Source organism: Theropithecus gelada, chromosome 5 (genome assembly GCF_003255815.1).
Source record: "Theropithecus gelada isolate Dixy chromosome 5, Tgel_1.0, whole genome shotgun sequence".
Lineage (NCBI taxonomy): Eukaryota > Metazoa > Chordata > Mammalia > Primates > Cercopithecidae > Theropithecus > Theropithecus gelada.
In genome coordinates, this window is record NC_037672.1 from 73430163 (window position 1) to 73451235 (window position 21073).

The 21073-nt window shown below is 35.1% G+C and overlaps 1 protein-coding gene and 1 pseudogene across 4 annotated transcripts in view; both read right to left on the minus strand.

Annotated features, from left to right (window-relative positions):
- Positions 1 to 17029, minus strand: part of LOC112624559 (transmembrane protease serine 11E) — a 55859-nt gene extending 38830 nt beyond the window's left edge. For both annotated transcript variants that reach the window (XM_025385279.1, XM_025385280.1), the window contains exons 1-2: positions 16964 to 17029; positions 2907 to 3031 (exon numbers count right to left, since the gene is read on the minus strand). In XM_025385279.1, the coding sequence (XP_025241064.1) occupies positions 2907 to 3031; positions 16964 to 16971 (133 nt within the window). In that variant the 5' untranslated portion in view covers positions 16972 to 17029. The remainder of the gene's footprint in view (positions 1 to 2906; positions 3032 to 16963) is intronic.
- Positions 12155 to 19117, minus strand: LOC112624560 (annotated as a pseudogene). 2 transcript variants are annotated; one of them, XR_003119424.1, is made up of 2 exons: positions 18818 to 19114; positions 12155 to 12165 (listed from the first exon to the last, which is right to left on the minus strand). The product of XR_003119424.1 is annotated as a 40S ribosomal protein S28 pseudogene, transcript variant X2 (transcript). The 2 variants fall into 2 exon arrangements; XR_003119423.1 differs by lacking the exon at positions 12155 to 12165 and having other exon boundaries at positions 18720 to 19117.
- Positions 19118 to 21073: the final 1956 nt, after the last annotated feature.

Here is a 21073-nt window from a genome sequence, read left to right on the forward strand (position 1 = left end):
ATAAATATATGGTATGAGTAGTTACTAAAACATGTTAGGAATATTAACAGAAAAGTGAAAAATAAGGATAAACATGAGTACTTTTCCAGCAGGTTTGTGATTCTATAATCTGCAATGGTGTTGGCTTATAACAGATTCATCTTCTGACATCCAAATCACACAGGGGCAGAAATGCACGCCCAAAGGCTCCAGACACGAACTGTATACAGAATTCTATGTTGTCCTGGGCTTTATGAAATAAGATCCAAAATGATGTTTTTCCAAATATGATTACCTTTATCTGTATCTGTCTATTTCTGTAACAGATTTTTTTGGTTTGGTTTGGTTATTTTGGCATGTCAGCTTCTCCGAAACCACTCTGTTAGTTTATACCCCAAAACAGAAAGCAGGTCACAAACAGAAGACAGTAACACACATCACAACAATCACTGTTTATTCAGGTGTACTGTGTGGGCAGTGGAAGCTGTGTGTTCAATATTACTCAATTGATCATCCAAACAACAGGATTCAGAAACAGGTTACTGAAAAAATTCTTGCCAAGTTTTCGCTGTATACATATGAGTAAGATTTATGAATCTTATAAAACTTGGCTTGGGAAGAGGCAAATGAGAAGTAGTAAGGGGCTGGCCGGGCGCGGTGGCTCAAGCCTGTAATCCCAGCACTTTGGGAGGCCGAGATGGGCGGATCACGAGGTCAGGAGATCGAGACCATCCTGGCGAACACAGTGAAACCCCGTCTCTACTAAGAAATACAAAAAATAGCCGGGCGAGATGGCGGGCGCCTGTAGTCCCAGCTACTCGGGAGGCTGAGGCCGGAGAATGGCGTGAACCCGGGAGGCGGAGCTTGCAGTGAGCAGAGATCCGGCCACTGCACTCCAGCCTGGGCTACAGAGCGAGACTCCGTCTCAAAAAAAAAAAAAAAAAAGAGAAGTAGTAAGGGACATTTTCTCTCACTGAGGTGATTATCCCCTAGTATTACTAGGAATTCCTTGTGAAGTCGGACAAGCCACAGTATGGCCCAGGAACATATCATAGGTACGATTCATTCGATATTATCATTCAGTATTTAATGCACCTAACATGTGCCAAGACTCTGATAAATTCTAGACACACAAAAGTGTGTAAAACAGTTCTAGGCATCCATGGGCACAAATAATGATGCTTACAACAAAGTGGGACTCAGTATACTCAGCAGAATTGTAGAACTATAAAGTTATTTCAGCAATTCATTTTTATTTAAAGTATGTTCCAGGCCTGGCACAGTGGCTTATGCCTGTAATCCCAACACTTTGGGAGGCCAAAGCAAGCAGATCATTTGAGGTCAGAAGTTCAAGACCAGCCTGACGAACATGATGATACCCTGTCTCTGCTAAAAATAGAAAAAAATAGCTGGGTGTGGTGGTGCACCCCTGTAATCTCAGGTACTCAGGAGGCTGGGGCACAAAAATCACTTGAACCCAGGAGGCAGGGGTTACAGTGAGCCGAGATCAAGCCACTGCACTACAGCCTGGGAACAGATCAAGACTCCGTCTCAAAAAATTAAAAAAAAAAGTATGCTACAGAAAAATCTATTAGTAATGTGCAGACACTCCAAATTTAAAGACCTGTCTGTATGCAAATTCTACCAAAAAAAAATCTTTGTTTTAAATATTTTTTTAAACTATCTAGAAATGATCCATCTTGCTTTGGAAATTGAGATTACACTTGCAGGGACAGTAGAGGAAGATAACCAGATAACTCTTTCTCGTTATTGGAAAGCAACTTCAACAAGGTCCCAATTAAATTAGAATCAAGTGATTAGCTTCTATGGTTACGGTGCCTTGAACATCCAAATATAATCTAGTAACAGAAGGAGGTATTAAACTAACAGGTCACGGTTAAGTCAAGTAATTAAAACCCGAAGCAAAGTAGGAGGAAACTTCAGAAGGGTTGTTACATCCTGGAGAACAGTTCTGAAGTACCCTGGAGACCTTTCTAATAACATAGCAACTAACAGTTCATCTAGCAATGAGGTACCTGATAACCGCAGGGTGAACTTCTTTATAATGAGCTTTCTCAGCATACCCTATCCTCTTTAATCACCTACAATATATCCTAAGATGAGATTTTAATAACAGAAATAGGCACTTATTCAACAATGCATCACTATGACTATTTTTCTAACTTCCTGGTACAGAATAGAGCCTACTTTTTTATGACTCCAGATTGTGTCATTGATTTATTGGCATGTCAGGACTTCAACGAGTTGGATTTTTTTTTTTTTCTTTTTGAGACCAAGTCTTTCTCTGTTGCCAAGGCTGGAGTGCAGTAGCATGATCTCGGCTCACTGAAACCTCTGCCTCCTGGGTTCAAGTGATTCTCCTGCCTCAGCCCCCCTAGGAGCTGGGACTACAGGGGTACACCATCACATCTGGGTTTTTTTTTTTTTTCCTTTCTTTTAGTAGAGACAGGGTTTCACCATGTTGGCCAGCCTGGCCTCAAACTCCTGACCTCAAGTGATCCACTCGCCTCAGCCTCCCAAAGTGCTGGGATTACAGGCGTGAACCGCTGCACCCGGTCAGAATTATTTTAAATCAAAGTGCTTGCCCTATGACCTCAAACAACTCAAGATATTGGTTCTAGCTATGCTGTAGTTTTCCCTTGATTAATATTCACTTATTGCTTATTAAGGAAGATGCAAATGAGCATGCTGTTCCCAGCAGAAAGCATCACACATCAAAGATAGAAAAAATAATCCTCCTTGACTTATGAGCACTAAATAAGAGACAAAGCAGGTAAAGATTCCTTTGTACAGGTTATGCAAATGAATCTTAGTAATGAATGAATAAGCCTGAGGCAAATCAAAACAGCAAGGTATGAGGAAATATTTGGGGTAAATTACATGATGCCAAGGCAGGTTATACTTACTGTATCTCACATAATGAACAGTGAGTCCAATGCACACTGCCAGGACGATCAAGGATATGAAGATGATGAGGCCGATAACCCAGGGCTCCCAACAAACTCTTTTCCTAGCCCTCACCACATCTGGCCTAAGGAAGAAAGTAAATAGATAGATTATTTCAGAGCATGCAACACATCCACTCCTTAGACAACACAGATATTTTTGTGGAATAAAGGACATTCATTTGGAGGGTCATGTACTGTCTGGGTTTAGAGCACACCCTGGTTCCAGGCTGCTGAGGCCAATCCTGACTCTGACTCCTGTTGTTAGGCAAGTAGTTTGACTTTTCTGTGCTTCAGTTTTTCTCATCCATAAAAGGAAGATGATAATGATAGTACCTATTTCATATGATTATTGTGAGAATTAAATGAAGTACTATATATAAAGTGCTTGTAACAATGCCTGACATGTAGAAAGTGCAATATTAAATGTCACTTGTTGAGCCAGCCACGTACTTGATATAGAGTTAGACACTGCAGGAGCTACAAAAATATTTTAAGCCTTTTCTCTAGCACTTTAGAATCTTAAATATCCTTTTTAAATGTGTTACAGCTTGAAGCATACCAGGTTTCAGATAGAGTTGCTAATCCTATGCTTCTAATTTTCCGATCTATTTCCAAACCAAACTTTGAGGATACCTAGAAGAGACAACCAGAGGCCCCTTCCTAAAGAACCTGAGGTTTTGAGCTAATATTTACCTCTAAGCTTTAATGATGCTACAGGAAATTCTTTTTGCTTGAGATTCCCTCAACTTCTTCTATTTATTCTGCCTTCAAAAATACGTGTAACTGGAAAACATTGATCCACATGATTTTTGTTTGATTGGTAAAATTGTCCCATTGGGTTATAATATTTGGTAAGCAAACTCTAAAGCTAGAAATGTGAAATAATAAGTCAGAGGTGACTAAGGAGTTTGAATATGATACTGTTATTTTAGATTTCTTGAGGTATTTATCATGCCAGTGTATGCTATACTTTTTTTTTTTTTCTAGAGCGCTGTCTGCTATATGAGGACTTGAGGAAAACATGGTATTCTCCTGAAGGAGTACTGGGTGTTGAATCAGAATAAGGAGAATTCTAAGTGCTGCCCTTTCATTAACAGGTCTGCGACTTGGACAAATCATTTAAACTCTGAGCTCAATTTCTCCATATATCAGTAAGGAGCAGGATAACCATTCCGTCTAAAGTGCTTTGGGACCTAGAATTAGATCATGAATGTGTAAACAGCAAAGCATTTCACAATAAATACTTTTTGTTTACAGAAATCAAGAACACTCTGTTTCCTGATGACATAGGATCAGGAAGTGATGATACTATCATGTTGGCCCCTGTCACACTATCATTACATCCTGGCTCTGGCTGGGCACAAAATAAAGAGCATTGGCACAGAAGTCAGTGGTATTATCATCGCTACACAACACTGTCCCTGGGGAAGGCACTGAGATGTGGTGGAAGACTCCAGGGACTCTGCTAGTTCTCCCGCCTTGTTCCTGTGATTTTTCCATGGGTCTGTAACCAGGGAAGCTTTATCTTACTCTCCCCAACCTTTCCCATCTCCAGTTTTCCCTTGAGTAGAATTCCAAACACCTGTTCCTAGAATGGCAATTACTGCAATATAAAAAGACTTCTCCACAATCAGATTACTTTTCATGTGCAACTGTGCCTAAGAAACCCCCAAAACTGACTCCTATTCCTTCATCCCTGAATACTTGCTATTCATCTATTGCAGAAAAAAGGAGATGAGTATAACAGACATAAGCAAAACTGTTGAGGGGAATACGGGCAGAGGTTTCTCAACTAATATCAAAACATGTCAGATGAAGAATATGAATTTGTGCTTGTAGAAAACATGAAATTATCAAAAATACATGATTACTATGTAGAATTGTGAAATATTAGATACTATTTGTTCTACAGTAAGTTTTAATCAAGATAAAAATGTAAACAATGCAGCCATTCTATTGATGAGGTAGGTTTCATGTATTAACATTAAAAAGGTTAATGATGTTTTAATTTTAAAAATTATAGAACAATATGCATTCCATGTTTCAGTTTTTCTAAATAATAAAACTATATATATATCTGTGCGTAACAAAATATACAGAAGACACAACAATTTTTTTTCAGTAAGAAGCAGAATAACAAATAAGTGAGAAACTTTAATTTTAATTCGTGGTTTTGTTTGTTTTATGGTGGATTTTTTAAGAACAAACATTATGACTTTTGAATTAAAAGAAAGCGAGAGAGAGAGACATAGGACATTCTTAAAATATGAAAAAAATAAGGAAGATTACATATGTATTTTCATGGAATTCACATCACTGCAGTGTCCAAGGTACCACTGTGATTCCTTTTCTGACCCCCACCTTCCCACATTACTCATGACTATTTTAGTGACATGCTCTCTTGGGTGGCTAGAAGACAAAAGGGATAACATGGGACAAAGAAAAAAGAGAATCCAGTCAAAAATACTTTGAATAAACAATTAAGAGATTATATTTCTGAGTCCTGCCACCAACTCATTTATTACATAGTCTTGTACCCACAGATTCAATTATCTGTCTTAATTTCTCCATATGAAAAACAAGGATAATAAGTCCAGACTCCTCCTAACCTAATGAGCTAGATAGAGATAAAAATGATAAGGCAGTTTGGTACTTTGAGCTCCCAAGTGGAAAAATCATTGCACAAATAACAAGGATGATAATCATTATCATCATTATTTTAATTATTAGTAATAGTGGTAATGACCACATTACTAAGATGTTTGTCATTTGAAACTTTATTTGTTATTTTCCCAGTCTGTATAGCACTGTTTTTCAAACTGATTCGCCATATTTGTTTAGCTTTCTTGAGATATAATTGACCCTATTTCTTACTTACTTTTTTATTTTCTCAGTAAGTGATTCAATACTGAATTCCTCCAAATTACATGTGAAAGAAAATGTGCTCAAAAAAATAGTAAAGTGAATGAATAAATTTATTTTACATATCAACAGACATTTGTATAATTAACCTCCTCCTGAACATACATAAACACTTGTCCAGTCATTATTTTCATCTATCAAAACTTATGTGCACCTATTCATGTAAAATCACCTTCAGATAGACTGATTGAATTCTAATAGCTTTAGTAATATAAAATTGCTTTCTTTATATGATTTTCTTTTCAATCTGGGGACATGTATAATTAGTGACAAGTCAAGTGAATATAACAGTTAAAGTATGCTTATGCTTTTTTAGCCCCAAATTGCCAGAAAACAAGCAATATGTTTAGATCTGCATTATTATTATCACTTATTAATGTGTCATTTTTAGAATAGTGCTAAAAAGGAAAAGCAGCAGCAACAGCAAAAAGACAAGGGGAAAAAGGTACTAATGCAAATAAAGCTAATGGCAAGCACTGGAAAATGACAAGTCAAGGCTCAGTGTTTCAAAGAAAAATTTACCAGAACAAGCCTCTTCACAGCAACACCACCAATCAATAGTGGGTCTTTTTTAAAAAAGAAATTATACTTTAAGAGCTGGGGTACATGTGCAGAACGTACAGGTTTGTTACATGGGTATGCACGTGCTATGGTGGATTGCTGCACCCATCAACCCGTTGTCTACATTAGGTATTTCTCCTAATGTTATCCCTCCCCTAGTCCCCCACCCAGGCCCCAGTGTATGATGTCTCCCTCCCTGTGTCCATGTGTTCTCATTGTTTAACTCCCACTTATGAGTGAGAACATTCGGTGTTTGGTTTTCTGTTCTTGTGTTAGTTTGCTGAGAATGATGATTTCCAGCTTCATCCATGTCCCTGAAAAAGACATGAACTCATTCATTTTATGGCTGCATAGTTTTTCATGGTATATATGTGCCATGTTTTCTTTATCCAGTCTATCGTTGAAAAAGAAAGGAGATGTGTATAACAGACATCATAGATGGGCATCTGGGTTGGTTCCATGTCTTTGCTATTGTGAACAGTGCTGCAATAAACATACGTGTGCATGTGTCTTTAGAGTAGCATGATTTATAATCCTTTGGGTATATACCCAGTAATGGGATCGCTGGGTCAAATGGTATTTCTGGTTTTAGATCCTTGAAGAATCGCCACACTGTCTTCCACAATGGTTGAACTAATTTACACTCCCACCAACAGTGTAAAAGCATTCCTATTTCTCCACATCCTCTCCAGCATCTGTTGTTTCCTGACTTTTTAATGATTGCCATTCTCACTGGCATGAGATGGTATCTCATGGTGCTTTTGATTTGCATTTCTTTAATGGTCAGTGATGATGACCTTTTTTTCATATGTTTGTTGGCTGCATAAATGTCTTCTTTTGAGAAGCATCTGTTCATATCCTTTGCCTACTTTTCTATGGGATTTTTTTTCTTGTAAATTTAAGTTCTTTGTAGATTCTGCATATTAGCCCTTTGTCAGATAAATAGGTTGCAAAATTTTTCTCCCATTCTTTAGGTTTCCTGTTCACTCTGATGATAGTTTTTTTTGTTGTTGTTGTTATGCAGAGGCTCTTTAGTTTAATTAGATCCAGTTTGCCAATTTTGGAATTTGTTTCCATTGCTTTTGGTGTTTTAGCCAAGAAGTCTTTGCCCATGCCTATGTCCTGAATGGTATTGCCTAGGTTTTCTTCTAGAGTTTTTATGGTTTTAGGTCTTACATTTAAATTTAATACATCTTGAGTTAATTTTTATATAAGGTATAAGGAAGAGGTCTACTTTCAGTTTTCTGCATGTGACTAGCCAGTTTTCTCAACACAATTTATTAAATAGGGAATTCTTTCCTCATTGCTTCTTTTTATCAGGATTGTCAAAAATCAGATGGTTGTAGATGTGTGGCATCTTTTCAGAGGCCTCTATTCTGTTCCATTGGTCTATGTATCTGTTTTGGCATATGTTACATATTTGACTGTAGCTTAGCTCATAGGATTGTGCCTGCTTATCCTATCAATAAAAATATTTGAGATGTGTTTTACATTATGAAAAACTCATACGAGCAAGCATTAGTGACATCATTAATGCTTCTCACACTTTCTAGAACAAGACCATAAAAATATCCACAGTAGAAATAAAACAGAATATTGTATATATATGTGCATGGATTGTATATTTTCATTGCTGTTTTTTTAAAAGAAGAAATACAAGCAAATTACTCCATATAAAATCACAAATAACATATTTCTGTCCTATCCACTGATAGATAAAACACATCTATAAGTATCTAATAGCATCAGCCAGGTCCTTGGGCTGAATTGCAATGTTTGCATTCCCTACCATAATAATTATGCCTAGTTCTCATAGAGAAGTTACAAAACCCAAAGTTTAACTATTTCTGTTTAACCAACCATGAAACTTAAGTGACAGTATCTTTCCCCTGCCTTTAAAAGGAGGTTGTGAAGATTGCATATGATATCAACAGACTTTGTTAGATAGGTGTACCACATAAATATTAGTGGCAACTCAACAGTAAGGACTGTCTCTGACCTCCACTGTGGTTGTCAACTAGATATTATTAAGTTCCCAACTAGATATGGTACAGCACAGGTGACTACAAACTGATTTAAGTTGATCTCTAGAAGTTTGCAACTACATACAGATAGGTGGGTTGCAAAAAAATTAAAGATGTTATTAAGTAATTAGTTATGAGTTTATAGACTTAAACTAAGCTACTGAAGTTTGAATTCTACTAATATATTTGCTTTCTTTCCTCAAACTGGCATTATCTGAGTCAGCAACTTTATACACAACAATATCCCACAGCAAAGTTAATGAGGGATGCCATTGCAGCCAATCATAGGGAATTCTATGCACTTCAAAGTGTGAAAGAAAAATAAGAATTAACAAACAGTGTGCTAATATCATGGCAAGTGTATCAGAACAAAAATGATTGAGGAACCTGAGCTAGAGACACTTTTGTGGCTGCTAATAGCTTGAGACTTTCAGAAACTTTTTTAAATTTTAGCTGTTTTCCTACCAAATCTTCCTCTTGACATTGTCTAGATGACTCCAAGAAAGTTTGCATGATACAATGGAAGTAGCTCTAAACTGGAAAACCAGTAACCTATGTCTTAGTGTTAGTTCAAACAGATGAGAAATCTGAGAGCATATTCCACATCACACAAGTTCCAGCATCCCCTGAGCCCCAACTTGTGTGATATTGAGTGCTCTCCTTTCCTTCACATGTGAAAACATCAGTGGAAATTTAAATTGATCTAAATGTTCTTCAATTTCCTTCCAAGCTATTGTTCCATGCCTCACATAACACAAAAATGTTAAATATCCTAATTAAAATTCAGCATTTATTAAGCAATCAGACTTCAGGTAATTTTTCAAATACCTCATTTTTCTGTTGACTACAACGTCCGATAGTTTGAAATAATCTGCAGTCAAACTAGAGACTACAAGTTATTTGAAATGATCTAACTACCATAGCTGAGAAAGCCAGACTTTGAAAATCATACTTTACTACTTGCATTGAGAAGTTGGTTAAGGAGTACAAAAGTAGAGATAGAAGGAATAAGTTCTACTATTCAGTACGGTAGGGAAATTTTAGTTAACAATAACTTGTTGTGTATTTGAAAATAGCTAGAAGAGAACTATAATATTTCCAACACAAGAAAAGATAAATGTTTCAGGTGATAGACATCCCAGTTACCTTGCTTTGATCATTATACATTGCATACAAGCATCAAAATATCACAGACACCCCCAAAATATGTATAACTATTAAACACCAATTTTTTAAAATCTCTAGACCCTGATTAAAATGTGCCTGAATGTGACAGTTGGGCCACATGCTAACACCCTGTTGTGTCCTCTGGCTTGCTGTTTCTTTAGAAAGCACTGTAAACCATATGCCAACAATTATTTAGACAATCTAGAAATTTCTACACGTAACAAAATTCTGAATTAATTCAGCAATGAAGAGAAATAGAAAAATGTATAGACCCTGTCAATGTTTAAATAATTCTTCCAAAATGAAAAGTGAGTTTTCTTCATTAAAGAATTTTCTGCCCCAGTTACCGACCTAAAATACATGTAAGAATTCAGTTTTAATTTTTGGATGGTACACAAAATTTACGAAATTTTTTATTATATACTCACTTTTACAATTATGTTCTAATATATTGGCATTTAATAATAACATAGTGAAATAAGCTCAGATTCATATTAGAATAAAGTGGGATTTCTGTACAAATTAATGCCATAAAAATTATAAGAAAAGCATTATTTTACCCAAAAGAACAAATACTTTTAGTTACCAATGTCCATGGATTTAATTCATATCTATATAGTGATGACTACCAAATCTATAACTGCAGCTCAGCTCAGTTGCCTATACTTCAGAACTATATATCCACCAGCCTATCTATGTTCATCACAATGGGCTATACCTCTTACCATTCAAACTTAATACAGCCATACTAGAAACTCCTAGACACCTATCCCAAATATTTATTCTTTTTTTCCTAATAACAGAAACCTTGATCTTTGGTTAGGCACACAGCCACCAGAAAAATCAAATGGCGCCCCTTGTCCGTAAGAGTCAGCATACGAATACTTTCTTTCCAATGGAGTATCCACTTTGTTGGCTAGAATCCTAATATGCATTTCATAGTTAGAATATATATGTGCTAGTTGAAGCACAGATTGCCACAGTAGACCAGGATTTGGAAGACACATAATCAAGCTGGTAGACAACATAATAATGGGAGCCTAAATTCCCAATTATTTGTAAACCTCCCTATTAGCTCTTACCTGCCTACCTCCAGAATTGTTTCACATTAAACAGAATAAAATTCCATTTTATGTAATCCCCTGTTACTCTGGGTTTCCTGTCACTCATAACTAAGTCTGATACTATTATAATATGCAAAACAGATCATTGCAATCAAGGTAAATTGCCATTTTCACATAATAATCTTTGGGAAAAAGATGACATGAAGACATATATTTACTAATTCTCTGGCAAATTCTGCATATGTGAAAGATGGTAATTTATTTTAACTTAATTTCCTCTAGCAGCATAATTTTGAGATACAATTAATAATTATAATACTAATATACCAAAAGAACAAGGTTCTGGTCAACAGCCTCCTTGTAACAAGCTCTATGATTTTAAGCAAATGACTTCCATTTTCTTGTTAGTGGATAAAGACTTGCGCTTAGGCATCAAACAGCTTGGGGTTAGTCCTAACTGCCTCTTACTAGCTAGGTGACTCTAGGAAAGTTACTCACCCTCTCTAAATCTACATTTCCCCACTCACAAATGGAGATACTGATAGGACCTAACTCAGAAGATTCTTCTGAAGATTAAATAAAGTAACACAAGGCAGATGACACCATGCCAGGCACACAGTAAATACACTACAAAAGTTGGCCATTGCCATTATTTCCTCTTTCATAATGAAAAATTAGTTTTAAGGTGGGTTGAAAAATCCACCCAGATGTCTCACATATGCCTAAGGGAATAAAAGACAGAAAGGTAGAGGAAGCTTCTAGCCTCTATCCCACTCTACCCACAGCAATTCTGCTCCAAACATCAAGGGTCTGCATTAAGCTTCCAGTGCAAAAAAGGATTCAACTAGTAAAGAAAACTTTAAAAAGCATTCATCTTCAAACCCATCCAGTGCAGAGATTTGAATCAGGCAGCTGCCAATTGTCCTATAGTTTAATACAAGAATTCATTACCCTGTTTTTAAAAGGCTAAATGTAGCTTTATTGTTGAATCAAATAATGTATCCCCAAATGCCTAATAATGACTTGAATGTACTATATAATTAAAAGATTAGTTTGAAATATTTTTAAAGTGTTCATTTATTATCTTTGGTATTTTCTTAATTAGGAAAGTTGAAACCCTAAAATAAAGTAATTTTTTGAAAGCCAAGGTAAGTTATCTGCGCTTCCCCAAGGAAGCACTTCTGATCCCAGAATCATGACCTAGCAGAAGCCAGGGCTAGAAAGAACAGGGCTGATGTGAGAACAGATGTGCTCAGATTCCAGCTCTACCAGTCACTTACGCAGAGATTTGGAAGTCTCAGTCTTCCTAATTTTTGGTTTCCCTAGCTGTAAAGTCATGGTAATATTAAAATTATCTGATTCTCAGGGTTGTAAAGTACCAAATGAGAAAACATATGTTGAAATTATATATGTAGCATATTTATGTCAAATAATATTTTTATTTTTACTATATGTATCCTCCCTAAATTTTACTGTGACCTGATAAGATTTAATGTGAAGTAACTAATTTTAAATGGGCCATATATTTTCGTACAAGCTTAAATGGTAATAGTAATAAAAATAACAATAATATGTCTTGGGTCATGTAGTCACCGGTGTTAATTTAACTCTTCTATTTTATTGTATTGACATCAGTATACAGGTGAAGTGGGAGGACAGACTATCTCTGTCTTGATTCATTCCTGTGGCCACCTGCAAATTATCTTATCTTTGAGCATTTTATTCCCTTCCTTTAGAGAATGCATAGAGCAATGCTTCCTATTCACTGGCCTTAGACGTCTGCTTCAAAGATCATCCATAACAATGTTTCTTGAAAATGTAAATTATTCATCTTTTAAGACAGTAAGTCAGTTAAATCAAAGAAGTAAAAGAATCACTTAGGCAGATGAAGGAGGCATTGTGAGGGTGGCATAGCATTGTGATTAAGAGATAGGCTTTGAAGTCAGATAGACCCAGGTTAACTATCAGTTCTGCCTTTTATTATTACCCCTGGGCAAAAAAAAAAAAAAAATATTACCTGTCTCAGTCTCATTTTTCTCATCTGTAAAATGAGTATAATAATATAACCATAGGTTGATATAAAGTTTAAATGCATATGATGTTTTAGGACAGTAGTTGGCAGATAGTACATGTGAAACTAAAGATAGCAATTATTATTTTGTCCTGCACTGACTCACAGTTCAACTTTTAAAAAAGTGCTAAATCTCTCTGTGTCTGCTTTTGCAGTTTCAAAACAGAGATATCATCTGACATCTTCAGATGAAAGGTTGCAAGATATAATTTAAATATGTCTGTATGGTACTTTGGATCCCCCTAAGATTAGTTCTATCATCTTAGAATTACAATTCTAAAAGTATCAGAAATTACCCAACCACACAGGCCATGTGTGTACCCGGGAGAAGGTTGGGCTTACGGGTTCTGGCATGACTCGGTGTTTCTGCAGCCCATTTTTCTTTCTCAGCCTCTTAAAACCTTCCTTCTCTCAAGTCCAGTCATTTAGAACCTATTAAAACCTGAAAATGTGAAAGTATTCTTCACAATTCTTATCTACTATCTTCAAATAGAACAGATCCAAATGAGTGCACTTGAAGAACTTCTCTGTGCAGTTTCTCTAAACTCTAACCCTGATAGAGCCATAAAACAAGCCAGAGAACCCATTTCACCTCCTACCCTTGCAGAAGACCTGCTTCACGACTGTTCAATCTACCTCATTCACAGGCACTAAAACCATCAGGCATGCTTATAAATCTCAGCACTAATACGGAAACACATGATACTGCTATTTTTCGTATTTTTCTGGATTGTTTCTATTTTCTCTTTATGTTGAAGCAATGACATATTTTTGGAGGAAAGCAGAAAACAATGACAGAATAACAAAGATCCATTTAGCAGACAGCTACTGCAGACCAGTGAATTAGTTCTATGAAATGCTGCTCTAAGATAAACTTGATTTTCACAATATAGCAAATGTAATCCTTTTTAGAAAACAGGGATGATTAGTTAAAGTGCTATACTCTGATCACCTTTGAAACAGTGCAGAAAACTTAGGTCACTCCTTATTTACTTTAAATACAAAGTCGGTTGTATAAGGGCAGGCAGCACATTTTTAAAAATGTTTTTAAAACTTATAAATGAAAATGAAAATAAAATTATACCTCCACACTTCTTCCCTCAGCATAAATGTGCATGATTTCATATTAGTCTTTACATCTTCTGGTTTTTTAAATCTATGCACCAACATTTTCTCCATGTATGGATATGTGTGGGTTTATTTTCTGTTGCCATCTATTTTCTCTGTAAACTTTCCAAAGATTCTACTTTTAGCTTCCTACACATGGTAGACAATATGTTATAGGGAAAAAGTATAGATTTTAAAATCAGAAAGATCAGGGTTACTTACTAACAGCCTAGACAATCACAGGTACTTCATCTTTTAAAAGGAATGAAAGCAATAACCGCTTCTCAAAACATTACCAAAATTTAATGAAATCGCATTTTATAAAATGTACAATATATAGCAGGTGCTCAACAGATAATTTTCTTCCACACAGGACTTAGTATGCAATGAGAACTTACTAGAATTTGTTATATAGATCAGGGCTGATTCTAATTGAAGGAAAAGTATGAGCACATGTTAAATACTCATAGCACAATCATATAGCAACTCTGGGCCTAAGCCTCAAAGGAGTGTCCCTTCAGTATCCCTACTGACTAATGTCACAGGATGACACTGCTAGATTAATTTTATACCAAGGTTTTTCCTGTAAACAAATAGATTTTTATGATCCAAATAAAGTCATCCTCCTTATCAGACACAAAGTAACCAAAATGTCCATCTTCTCCCCACTCAGTTTCTCATCCTTGCTGAAATTATCCTCTCTTTCTTAATCATCACCATGTTGCATAAACGAATACTCGTCTCCCTTGAAGGGAAAGGTGACTGGGAGAAAGCACCTCCCATTAAGATGTAATTACACCAATTTAAATAAAACAAAGAACTACTTTTAACAACTGGCCTATTTCATGTACGGTTTAATTTCTTTCAGGCTTACAGGTTTCTTTTTCTTTTTCTATGTCTTTATACTATTAGTGCTTGTCAAACTTTAGGGTAAATAAGAATTATATTGTGTAAATGTTTTAAATATGATTTCCATGTCTCAACCAGAGATTCATTAGAATTTCTGGGATGAGAGTTGGACTTTCCTATTTTTAATAAGCACTGTAATGCAGGGCTCTATGGACCAGACTTTCAGAGATAGTGCTTACCCTATTAAGTAAAAATTAAAGTTGTCCATTTTGCCTCATTTGAATATTACTCATTTCACCTTCATCCATCTCAATATGTGTGGATGTCAATGCCTATAAATTCAGCCTATTTTTAATTCTTCTCAGTGGTTGCTGATAAATATAGTTAGCATACACCCCTATGAACAATAAGTATATTTAATGGATACTTTCTTCTCTTCCCAAATCTCTTTTCTATAAACTTATGCCTGATAAAATGTCCTTTAACTTTCTGTTGTGTGTTTATAAAATTCACATGTTGATCTCTTCATGCTCAAAGAATAGCCCAAAATAAGAGTTTGGAGAAAATGGAAGTACAAGAAGAATAATGTTTACCCAGTTTAAATATTTTCCTACCTTTAAATTCTAAAAAAATAAAAAAACAAACAAACAAAAAAACCTGATTATTACTCAGGTAGAGTCAAGGAAATCCGAAATCTGACTGAAAAGGAAGGAGCATGCTATTTAATAAAATTTCCCACCTGTTTCTTACATTCTTTCTGAGTTAAAACCAATGACCTTTAAAAGAAATTGTCTACTAATGTCCTAGGATTTCAATTATCCATCTTTCTCGACAACACTCCTGTTGGCACATTCACGACAGCAAATGTGAATGATAGACTTAATCCTTTTTCGCTCTAGTACATGCTCTTAACTTTTTATCTCATCTAGACCCACTCAAACATAGATGTGCTTCCTCTTTTATACAATCTTCAGATCAGGAAGATGTTTTCGTTTGTTGGTTGGTTGGTTTTGGTTTTTGGTTTTTTCCTTGAGAGATTACTTGCATCTATTCTGCAGCAGGATTTTTAAAAATAGATACATCTTTTGCTTCAAATTAGAGACTACACTCAGAAAAATTCATTCCAGTATTCCCACATTATACCTCCTCTACACATTTATAACCAAATTCCAAATCACTGACATATACCATAGATAAGGTTTGGAATCTATTTAGTATGTTAAGTTTATTGGAAGCTTTCTTGAAGCACTGTTTTCTATAGTAAAGTTAATGAGAAAAAGAGAATAAAACACAAAACCATCATTGGTTGTAAACAAATACTTGCAAAAGGCAGGGAGCCTTGATAAGCCCGACAAAAGTTTTAGTATCTGTAGCTTTTAGTTGCTTCACGGACATGTACAGAAGAGTATTAAGCTTCTAGCTTCTAATAACAAGTATGTAGAACTTTCAACTGATGACAGAACCTGTTTTTCCATGTTAAATGAAGACCACAGATTTCATTCACAGTTTAACATGTTCAAACTCTTCTCAAAGTAAAAACTAATAAAAACTGATATGCCAATACGTGAATCAGGTAAATAAATTTTAATCAGAAGATAAAATTATTTTCAAAGACAAAACTAGTACCCCAAAACCTTGTTACTGATTAGTTTCTAACTTTGAAAGAAAACCTCAAAATGATCAAGACTTATCTTTGGAGAAGTTGACTATGGCCAGGCATATCAGTGGATTTATTTTTTAAATCAGGCTATAACAATTTAGTCATATTATTTTCTTCAGTTGTTTCTGATTCTTTCAAAATATCTAGAATTTTTAAATTTTTAACTACTTATAAAATAAACGTTTTTATCTGCATTATTTTAGACTTTTTTTCATGTACACCTTCTAAAATACAAGTATTTCTCAATAAGACAAACAAAGCCCAAGCTAAAAATATGTTATATCTTCCTTGAAACATATAGGCAAACTAACTAAAAGACAGCTGTCAAACACCATGTACCTTTACATTGTGTAAAACCCTTCTAAAAGTATACAGAAAAACACTGTGGGATACAAAACAAGAGGACAGGAAACAATAGTACAGAAAGAACAGAAATCTTTTTCTTGACATAATTTTACGTAAAATCTCAAAAATATGTTTCTATATTTAAAAAAATAATAAATTGTAGATCTACACATTCCTTGGTGTGGCTCATGCCGTTTTAAACTAAAAGTTACCTTAAGACTTCTAGAAAGAAAAAGGGAACTCACCGATACATTGCTGACCAGCAATGAAGACTCCTGTGAAGACTGAGGTCTATATCCAAGTGTGTGCATCCAGCTCTATCAATGACTTTGTGGGCTGAATTGAAGTGAGGAAATAAGTCACTGATGATCTCAACAGAACCAGTCTGACGAGTCTTGGCTGGTGTAGTGGGGACTATAGGTGACTAGCAGAACAAGGACAAATTTTACAGGGAGCAAGAGCAAAAAATAATTTATAAGCACTTCCTAGGTGTGGGAACTTAAAAACTATTGTCTTAAGATAATTTCTTTTAAGTATTAGTGTAAACCAGATTTTTTAGAAAAGTCAGATGTATAAATTTGGAAAGAAATTTTAAAACTATCTTGCTTGACCTTCTCTTGTTTCCAGAGAATAAACTGAGGTTTAATTAAGTTAAATGACTTGGTCAAAAACCAAAGTTATTAAACTGCCAAGCCAGGACTGACATTCATATTTTTTAAACTAGCCTGACACATTTTGAATTTGATTATTTACATAATAAAAGTTTCCCTTTGGTTTTAACTATGTTAGCCATAGAAAATGCATTAGAGATTAGAAAAGCATTAATATTTTTAAATTATATGGCATCATTCTTCTAGAAAAAGTAGTTAGTTTGCAAATGTCAACCCACACTTGAGACATTCTATTTCTTTTATTATAGTGGAGACAGGCATATCAGCTCACACTGAGTCCCTACTGTCTTATTTCTGGGACGTAAATAACATTTTTTTTTAATGTGTGCTCACATACTATGCAAATATCTGCGTGTTTGTGTTAGGCATAATCTCTAAATTGCCTTCCCTAATCCTCATAAAACAGAGTAGATGTTTCTTCTCTCTGCTTTCATGGTATCGTAATATTTACCTCATTATACTAGAATTTTTTATTAATTGTATCTCAACTCCACAAGGTTGGGAATTCTTAACAGACTGAAACCCTGTTCCTAGCATATTCAGGCTCTCAAAAATATGCATAGAAAGGATGAGTAGAGGGCGGGGTGCAAAGAAAGGAGGAGAAAAAGAGGGGGTATAACCCATTCTAAAAATCACCTTAAAAAATAAATAAATATTGTTTAATTTCACTATACATCCATTTAGCCAGCAGCTCACCTAAACAAGATGCAGGAGTTGGAATTTATGTAATGTGTGGGATCAGACTGCTAAGAATTGGAATCACTCACCAGCAGTAACCCAAGAAACCTCTGTCCTGGGGCATACTATGCTAGGGTCTAGCAACATATATCCTTTTTATCCTGATCACTAGATCACTTACCCTGAGAATAGCATGGATATTTATTCATTTAAAGTCATTCAATATATAGTATTGGGTTTCTGTATACTCATGTAAAAATTACAATTTAGCCAAAAATAAAGAGGCAACAATTACAGTAAAAACTTCTGGGTTATGAGATTAAGCTGTACTTATACAGCCTTTAACAACGTGAAATCTCTGCCAATGAAAGGTTAATATGGTTTAATAATACTATATTCTATTTTATACTCCCATTTTATGAAAATACTGATTATACTCTTGTTTTCAAAGGAAAACAGATTCCTTCTTAGTGTAACTTTGGGCCAAGATTTACCAGACTTATTTTAACAAAATCTCAAGACGTTTTTGTCTTTCACAAAATCAAAATTTCAAATTCAAGTAAATTCTTTATATAACCGTATGGACCTGTATACTTAGGTTTGTGTATAACCTAGAATTGTAGATGCAGAAAATGAGAGGGCTCTCATGAAATTTTTTTTTTTTTTTTTTAACTTGAAACACAAACGCTTTATTTAAAGGAGCATCTCAATTCTGCGTGGCGGGCAAAAAATAAAGGAGCAGATGCTGACACATCAATCCCATCGGCCAAGTGGTCGAACCCAACATCCAAGACCCAGCGAGCAGGCAAGCTCAGCGCAACCTCTGGGCTTCTCGCTCTGACTCCAAGAGGGTGAGCACGTCGCCCTCGCGCACCAGGCCTTTTACGTTGCGGATGATGGAGCGGCTCGTGTCGTCCATGAATTCCACGCGCACTTGCGTGCACTGTCCCTGAGAGCCGGTCCTGCCCAGGACCTTAGTGACCCTGGCCAGCTTGATAGGCTGCACGCGGCTGGTGTCCATGATGGCGGCGCGGCGGCGGTCTGGCGGAGAGCTCTCATGAATTTTTTTAAAACTCTGTGAGTATAAGTTACAATTTGTAGAAAATTAAGAGGTTAAGCATAGGTAAATAAATGATAAGTGAATGTCAGACTAAAGATATTAAAAATACATCTTCTTTGCTATATGAATGGCCTTTGTTCAGTCTGCTCAATGGGCATTGGAGTGTATGTCATCAAATTTTGTGATATACCTTATACTTTAGTAGAAATTTGAATGGCAAGGAAAGAAGGAATGAAACATTGGAGTCATAATTTTGTCTTCCAAAAGTTCGAAAAAGCAAAAGTTTGTCTTTCATTCAAATTTTTTTTTTTTGCTGTTTTTCCTAAAACCATAAATTTTATTCTGCAATACTTTTGTCCTAAACTACAGTTTGAAGAAAATGTTTTCAAAGAGTTACTCTTCTTTTTGTGTGTTGGTCTGTGTTGCCTGTGCCATTTTGTGCAATGTCAGCAACAGTCAGGAGAAATACATTTGTGGACTTTAGTCTCTTAGAAATCCACAGTAGATATCTTACATTGCATAATAAGTAAAATAGCAATGTGACCACAAACATTTTTATCAGTCAACAAATTATTCTACAGCCCTTTTTACACTTAGCAAAGTCAAAGCCATGAGGCATTCTTATGGCCTTAAACTACAGAAGTATAGTTCCCAGGTGGCTAGTCATAGATGATTTTTATCATTGTTTGAATATCTGCTAGCTCGTACAAATTTCTTTTATACCTGATAATATATAAATGCCTATGTATAAAAATAATCTGATTGATTTATGAAAGCCCTTAAACCTATACTTTGGTTATATTTCCATAATGCTAAGGCAATCTTTTCATTGGTCAGTTTATTGGGATGTACATTACAGACCGGCCAATATTGTTAAATTAATGAATTAACTAGGTGTCTAGGTAAACACAGCTATTGTCATTGGTGAATCCATTCCCTTCTATCATGTGTTGTTTTGAAGGTACCCATGCACTTTGTTTTGTTTAAGCTGAGAAAACAAAGAGGGTCAATATAATTAATTCGCATTTAGAGACAAGCTGTCACTACTTTGTCACTGACTCTCCTTTTCCTTATGCTACATTCTTACCCAAAATATTACCTCTCTTCCCTATTCTTCTGTAAGATGTTCTACAACTGATATAAGTGTCTTCACAATGCTGGAAATAATTTTTCTGGGAATTGATGTGAGGATCTGCTAAGCTTTTCAATATATAATGGTCCATATAATAAAAACCAGAGATAAGATTTTTAGAATTAACTGACAGTAATAATGTTAAAATAATCCTATTATTGTTCAATTTATTGGAATATATAGTATAGCCTGGTTAATGTTATTAAACTAATGAATAAAGATAACACTTAACATTTTGGGGAACATTTTAAGTCTCTTTTTTTTTTTTCAAGTAGTCTTTGAAAAACACCTCAAAGATTAATCAATTTCATGTTAGGAGATCAAGTTTCAGTCATCTGAACCAACTTTTCCTAACACATGAACCAAATTTATTTACCCATACTCCATTTCTTTACAAATAGACACTCCCCTAAAATATAAAATATACTGATAAAATAAGAATCAAATTCAAAAAAAAAACACAAGTGCAATACATTGTACATATTGTTTAAGATACTCGCTCTGATGGAGCTGCAAATTTGGCTTTGAGCTTGCTGATAGCAAGAATAACAAGGAAAACTTAGGAAGTTTCACAATTCTCATTATTTAAAAGAAAGAAACAAATCAAGAGAGAATTTTTCCTGCCACTAAGTTGGAGAAATTTCTCATATGGAGATGACACTGAGCAATGCATTAAATAATATCAGCAATATTTTTACCAACAAATAGAAGAGAATTTTATAAACTTTCTTATGATAATCAAAGAAGCCTGAGAATAAAACTTTGAAGTTAAAGTTGGTGGCAGATTTTTAAAGGAGATATATTTTTTTGGTCA